The sequence below is a fragment of the Hibiscus syriacus genome, unplaced genomic scaffold (assembly GCF_006381635.1).
Source record: "Hibiscus syriacus cultivar Baekdansim isolate YM2019G1 unplaced genomic scaffold, ASM638163v2 tig00116951_pilon, whole genome shotgun sequence".
Taxonomy (NCBI): domain Eukaryota; kingdom Viridiplantae; phylum Streptophyta; class Magnoliopsida; order Malvales; family Malvaceae; genus Hibiscus; species Hibiscus syriacus.
In genome coordinates this window covers 1,669,646-1,677,257 of record NW_024063482.1, presented here as the reverse complement: position 1 = coordinate 1,677,257, position 7,612 = coordinate 1,669,646, and the positions used below count along the sequence as shown (strand labels likewise).

Genomic DNA, 7,612 nt, shown 5'->3' with positions numbered 1-7,612 from the left:
TCTCCTACTCCCGGTTCACCAAGAAGAGTCCTTGCGCGCTTCAGTGCTTCACTTGAAACAGTTAACGACCTTCCACCTACAGTCTGAAACTTGATTGTAGGTGGCTTGCGAACTGAATAAAAATTAAAATAAATTTAAATAGATGATATAAATGTTTACTTGGAGTAACAGTAGAGGTAACTTCATCTTCATTAAGGATAGATACTGCTTTTGCAATTGAAGATTCTTTCAACGCCACAGAGTTACCAAATTCAGTTCTAAACATCGGGTATTTATACACTCCTCTATCATCGTTCTCAATAAGCTTTGAAGATCCTATATGCGTACAATCTATGAAATTTGACTGATCGTAGAAAAACAAATTATAGCGGCTGAAAGATTCATAGATTATTACCTTCAAGAAGGAGATCGACCATGGAAGGGTATGGAGCAATAGGAGTTCCTTTCGGGTCATCATCCAGTTTCGACGGCGAGACCGGACCGATATTTTCCCAACGATAATTTGATTCATCATCAGAGCAAATACGCCACTTAGACATTCCGTCGACGATAATTTCTCTTAGTCAAGGCAACACCTGCTCTTTTTTTCTCAAATACGTTAGCTTTTTGGGTTTTCCCCATTTTCAGAAGACCAAAAAAATGAAAAAGATCATTAATGATAAGAGGGATCAAACCGTGCAGTTGTGTTATAGTTCGTCGGTGAGAGGCCCGATTTGGTCGTCGGGACATACAAATGACGACGTCGGTAGGAATCGTTTGAGAGTTATTGTTGTTCCAGATAAGAAGCTTTGAGGGAAGAAGAGTTTAAATGATTTTAGGGTTTAAGTAGGAGAAAAAGAGGACTATATATTTAACATTTTACGGCGTTTATACAAAAAAATGCCACTATTGATTACACTATTGTGGTGTTTGTTAAAAAAATGCCACTATTTATTAAAACTATTGCGGCGTTTTTCTAAAAAAGCCACTATTGATTAACACTATTGCGTCGTTTGTCTAAAAACGCCACTATATGTGTAATCTATTACGGTGTTTGTGGTAAAACGCCGCTAATTTGCCGATCTATTGAGGCGTTTTGGCTAAAACGCCACTATATGTTAATCTAATACGATGTTTGTGGTATAAACACCGCTAATTTATCACTCTATTGTGGCGTTTGTTAAAAACGCCGCAATAAACCACCCTATTGCGGCGTTTGTTGTAAAAACGCCGCTATATGTCAACTCTATTGCAGCGTTTTTACAACAAACGCCGCTAAAGTATCAATTTGTGGCGCTACGTTTGTAAACGCTGCTATATGTTTAACTTTTATGGCGTTTTCTCTCCAAATGCCGCTAAAAACGCCACTACATATCAGTTTTGTTGTAGTGTTCACTCTATGTACGTTATATTTATTTCACGACCTATTTTATATAATATATCTATAAATATCAATTAAATAAATATAAATAGATTATTTTATATAAAAAAATATGAAGTACATGTCCATCGAACTTCCACAATATGTATTAATTCTGTCCACCTCATCACCTATAAAACATGTATTAATTCTGTCCAATTAAGTGTAAAGTGGGTTAAATCCCTATGAAACAAGCCTCACTAACATCGTGATATGAATCTCTAAATAAGAACTAAAATAAATATTTATCATAAAGTATCATGTATTGTAGGATATATATATACATTGTTAATTGTTAAAAATAATATAAATAAATATTATCTTATAATTATTTTAAAAAATTGAATTAATACAAAATTTATAGAACTATTTAAGTTTTATTATCGCTACTTTTATAAAAAAAAATATTAAATAAGCTATTCTCATAATATGTCAATACAATTAAAATAATTCATTATTTTTTATATTATTGTTATGCCTTAATTTCTTTTTCATTGTAGAGTTAAGTGTCATTGACCCCTCTTTATCCGTGATTATAATGTTACGCCTCCCAATTATAGAAAATGTAAACAAATAAATTACTAAAAAAATTAAAGAAAAGAAAAGAATGGTACACGGTCACGGAGGAAAATTGGTCTCAAATTCTTAAGTTGGATGGTTTCGTTTCAAACGGTTTTCTTTCTTTTTCTTCCACCTCCGATTCCCCGCCAGTTGTACTTGTCTCCCTTAGCATTTCTTTATTTTCTCTCCTAATTATATATATATATATACACACATCATCCTGGAACAGACAACAATATTGTTGCGTTAGCGGTGTGTGGTCTTCGGTTTCTTATCCCCGGGATTTGAATAAAGGGCGTAACATTGAGTTCCGGTCGTTGTTTTAGCGGTTTCGTTTCAGTCGGTCATAGATATTCACAGCTAATTTTTAAGGACCGCAATCAATCGCGACAACCGCTATAAAACATAATCAATACTGAAAACTCAACCGGGAACGCCGTTTTGATCTCTTTGTAGTTTCTTTGCACAAGTCTTTTTAATTTTCCTTTTCTTTTTTCGTGTTTAGTGTGTGAATTTGAATACTCGAAACAATGGTGGCGATCGCCGAGAGGGGTGAAAAGATGGCTGTCCGTAAGGGCTACATGAATGTGTGGCAAACTACTCTCATGGAGGCCGTCAAAGCAGATTGTTCATGTAAACATTTTTACTCTTTCTTCTATTTTCTGTTTGGTTCCCTAGAAAATGAATGAATCTCAAACGTATTATTATTATCATCATCATCGTCTGATTGCATTTTCCTTTTCCTTGAATATGCAGACTGCTTGCTTTCAGCGGTCTGGTGAGTTTTTTTATGACCCGCATTGATATTGCTTTCAGCCATGGAATTTAATTTCCTAACTCCATCTTCATGTTTCAGTTCCCAGTGCGTCTCATTTGACCTGAGGAAACGAGCACTCCACAATAAACTGTCGAGGTACGTTTGCTGTGCGGGTTACATGCCTTGCAGCGGTAAGTGTCAGGAAGACAAATGTCCAACGTTTTGTCTCTGCATGGAGGTCAGATTTACAACAAACTCTTTCATTATCTCTTTCATGTCTTATCGGTTTATACATACACACGTTTTAGTGAGCGTGGTTGTGTTCTATTTCCATTCATTTTAGGTCTTTTGCTGCTTGAGCAACTCAGTTGCGTCGACTCGCTTCCTTCTTCAAGACGAGTACAATATACAGACCACGGAATGCGACAACTGCCTCATTGTAAGTAATCTGATTTATTTGGCTTGGCTTTCTCATCTCTAATTTTATTTTTGAAATTTCTCATCTCTGATGGTTCTTCTTTAACGCTATTTGCAGGCGTTTATGATCATTCTTGGACAAGTTGCATGCATATGTCGTCTGCTAGCATGTCTCACTGGAAATGATGAACTTCAGGAAATCGCTGAGATATTGACCTGTATTTCGGACCTAGTCTATTGCACGTAAGACATTTTTTATACTTTCGAAAACGATCTCCGGAAACCTCCGACTTATCTGCATCCCCTAAGATTTAGAGCACATAAACAATCTCTTAACAAGTTGATGTGATCTGTAAGAAAAAAATTCAAGGCATGACTAACAAATTTTCTTAGCTTTCTTGCTAATGATTAACTATAATAACCCTGTGGCTAACATACCTCCTAGGGCAGAAGAGGAGCTAGCATTTTTAACAACCACCTTTCTCTTTCTTTTTTATTTTTTCTCCTCTTCGTGACTGTCCCTCTACGGTACACAAATACCTGCCGTTGTTGGCCGTGCCTCTTCACCTAAAATAAAAGAAGTGAACCACTCACTGCCGACGAACCCATCTTATTCCCGTCAACAACATTCATCCATACATTTTCAAATTCACCCTTTTTAAATGCGTTGTTCTGAATTTAATCTATCGTGCTTTGATCTGCTTTCTTTTTCAGGGTCTGCGCTTGTATGCAGACTCAACACAAGGTTGAACTGGACCACAGACACCGCATGCCAGGCAGCGGTGTGATGACGGTTCCTGCAGTGCAGGAGATGTCACGGTTTGACCAGCCGGTGCCTCCGAATGTAACACAACCACCTCAGGGACAATATCCTCCCACACAATATCCACCTGGACAATATCCACCTCAACAAGGACAGTGGCAGCAGCAGCAGCCGCCTTATGGCTATGCATATCCACCGGGACCACCACCACCATATATGCAAGGATACCATCCCAATGCAATGCCTCCTCCGGGTCCGTACGGCGGACATCCACTACCTCCTCCAGGATACCATCCTGGAAGTCAAGGTTACTATCCTCCCAACGTCCCACCACAACCTCAGCATTTCCCTTCCGGTGAACACCCCAACAATCCTCCTGCACCGCCTGCACCAAAAGATTCTGCGTAGACATTCATACAAGGTCAAGCACTAGTAGCCACCGCGATGGTCCTAGTTTGGATCGATTTATTTTCTAATATTTTACTCTAAATGGTTGTGATGTATACTCCATATTCGTCTGAAACCTTAACTAATAACTATAGCTTTTTTCCCGGGTGATCAAATGTAATCAAATCTGTTTGACTATTGATACATTCATAAACTGCATCTAAAACCTTATATCCAATACAAAAGACGAAGTTTCTATTTGCTATTCTGGAAATTCAATTACAATACTTAATTTTATATATATATATATATATATATATATATATATTATCCGTACACTGTTACACAATACTTAATCATCCATTACGACTCATCTCTGGAACAATGTTGTTCCTTTCATCATCCAAAATCCTATGGCTTTGCATTCGTGATAGCTGCTGAAATTTTGGGGCCGTTTCTTTCTTACCCAACAGTTTCTTGGCATATATAGCACCCCCTGTTACTGCTCCTACTGAAAACAATGTGCCCACAATAACCAAAGTCCACTGTGAAACAAAAATCATAATATTAGATCTGTTACCGCATCCAACGTAGTGTAATGGTCAAATCATAACATTTTTCAAGATGACTGCAACCCTGCAACCTTATCAATTACATTAAAATATATAGTTAATTTTAGAAAATAAATAATGTCCGTAATATCGCAACCACAATTTAATACTATAACTATGACCTCAAAAGAATCTTCAATTTCGACTTGGGAAGAGATGAATCGTACTCACATTTGTATTACTATTATCCTTTCTTCCCCAATGAGGCAATTCAGACATACTTGAATCCTCAGATGAGTCTGCAAGAATTGGTTTTTCTTTTTCAACATGTAATAGTACATAGATAATCAGATCAGATCAAAACACAAGGTAGGAAAGAGGAGAGAGTCGAACCTGTTGTGTTTGTTGTCGGGAGAGAACAATCAACACTTCCTTTCCAGTCAGAATGACATTCGCATGTATTACTTTCGACCAGACATTCAGCCCCATGGAAACAAAACATCCTACCACAAGGAACTCCGGGATACCGGCAGTGCTTCCCGGTATACCCTAGAGGACATTTGCAGGAGTAGTCCTCGCCTTGAATGATTTCTTCACAGATCCCACCATTTTCACACCAAAACGAATTAGTGCCATCGCACATCGTCATCTCCTCATCACAGAATCTCCCCCTGCAAAACATTTTATCAGCATCGTACGTAATTCTACTGTACTATTAAGCAGTAGAAGTATTTTACCCGAGGAAAGGACGATCACCGTCCAAGATGGTTGATGGATCCGGGAGATCGCAAATGCAATCACTGTGGCTGTTACATGACCCGGTTTTGCATTTGCTGTTGTCTTCACATGGTAGAGAATGTACGTTCAGCGATCCAAACAACAAAGAAATTGCTACCACAGCTCTAAGCATGGACATTTTTAAGATTCAGAGATAGAAAGAGTGAGAAATGAGAAGAAGAAACGTTGTGAGTTTAGTTTCCCGACTTTTTTTTTAGTTTTCAAGTGATGCAATGTGGAGATTCGTGAAAGAGCCTTAGGGTTTAAGCAAAGGCGCCATATGACCTGTTAGTTGCCTGCTGAAAGTGAAGCTGAATCCGTCGGATAGGAAGTTTTGGTTAACAATTACATTTGTTTTATATACGGAAGCTTTGCGAAGTCAAACACTGCATGGCACTGGCGAGTAGTTTATTAGGTATTGGATCCAAGGAAGTATAAAAATTCAACATTTCATGTATCTCGAGGTGGAACAGTACGAATAGGAATCCTCTACCCCTTTTTCATGCCTCTACTTATGCCTCTTAAATTTTATTGGTCCACGTGTATACTAAAGTTTACTATCTTAATTTCTACTCTAGTTAATTTTTTTTACTCTGTCTTCTTTAATTTTAGAAAAAAAAAAGAAAAACTAAAACTCTGCAATTTTGACAAGGTCATCGGGCAAAGCCTCAAAAAGTCTCTATTTCCGGCAATCTCCGATGAGGGTCTTCACCGTTTCCGGCAACCTATGTTATCTTTGAAGGAACTTAAATTTTTAATATCTATCTTCTCCAAACAAACATCTGTTGTAGGGTAACAAAGCCCCCCCATCGTTCTCATTTTTATCTCTAGAAAAATCAATCTATACCCTAGACGATCGTAAAATCTGTACATTCATCGTCCTCCTTTTACTTTCTTGAACTTTTTTCTTGCCCCCTTTTGCAGCTTAAGAGACGTATATAAGAAAACGGGAAACCTTATATAGAAGGAAGAGGTATCGAAAACAACGATAGAACCAAATTAGATAGAATAAATATTAATATAAACATGAAACACATGTTTTGTTTGGTTTTAATTACATTCTTTATTTCACCAGCTATGGTTGCCGAGATTCCAGAGCTCGGGATTTTTTATAAGAAATAAAGAAGACAAAGCAAGAAAAAACTTAATTAGGGTAGAAATTAAGATAATAAATTTTAATATACACGTGGACCAATAAAATTTAAGGAGCACAAGTAGAGGCATGAAAAAGGGGCAACAGTACACTCTAAATGAACCCGGCTTGCGTCTTCGGCTGGGCCGTTTCTTTATCTAGCTGCCGACTAAACAATGGTTGAGACTTGAGATGATGGAGGAGGAGCTTGCCTTTAACAATGGTTTCGTTGAAAAATAATACAGCACATACAGAAGTTGTATATGGATAAACAGTAAAATAATAATAACTAGATTTTGTGGTCTAAAATCTCTAAGCTTGACTACTCATCCATTTTCATTTTTTAAACTCATGAATTTGATGAAATTAGTAATGTTTTCCATTATATGTAATGTTTAATTTTGTACATGTAATTCTAATTAAAATTTTACAAATTATTATCTGTATTATATCATTTGATGATTATATATTATATAATATAAAAGAATATTTATTTAATATAAAAAATAGTTAATATATTTATTCGTTTAGAAGTATATAATTTTTTGAATAGTCTACGATAATTACAAAATAATATAAGTTTATATATTTTTTTAATATATTGATAACGCGCACAGATACCCTTCAGACGTTACTACTCTACTCAAAAGTTATAGGGAGAATAACACTCCCCTTTACATTTATACTTAAAATTATGATTAAAGATTTTATGTGTATGATTACTCATTAGATTAAAATTCACCTTAATGTTTTATCTCAAAGTGATAGTATAAATTATTTAATTTTTAAAATATATTAAACTTATAAAAATAAACATAAATGTATTTATAATAAAATTTATTTTATTCTTTTTAATTAATTAAATATT

General features: G+C 35.9%; 2 protein-coding genes across 2 annotated transcripts; one reads left to right on the top strand and one right to left on the bottom strand.

Annotated features, from left to right (window-relative positions):
• The first annotated feature begins 2,204 nt into the window (after positions 1-2,204).
• On the top strand, positions 2,205-4,446 carry LOC120188683. The gene is made up of 7 exons (XM_039192095.1): positions 2,205-2,593; positions 2,717-2,738; positions 2,817-2,955; positions 3,061-3,156; positions 3,253-3,377; positions 3,849-4,150; positions 4,205-4,446. The coding sequence occupies exons 1-7, from the start codon at positions 2,491-2,493 to the stop codon at positions 4,303-4,305; spliced, it is 888 nt and encodes a 295-aa protein (XP_039048026.1). The 5' UTR covers positions 2,205-2,490; the 3' UTR covers positions 4,306-4,446.
• Positions 4,447-4,640: 194 nt separating this feature from the next.
• Positions 4,641-5,751, bottom strand: LOC120188975 (protein jagged-1b-like). Its single transcript, XM_039192335.1, has 4 exons — positions 5,573-5,751; positions 5,229-5,506; positions 5,067-5,134; positions 4,641-4,829 (listed from the first exon to the last, which is right to left on the bottom strand). Exons 1-4 carry the CDS (start codon positions 5,749-5,751, stop codon positions 4,641-4,643), a joined length of 714 nt encoding a protein of 237 aa, XP_039048266.1.
• Positions 5,752-7,612: the final 1,861 nt, after the last annotated feature.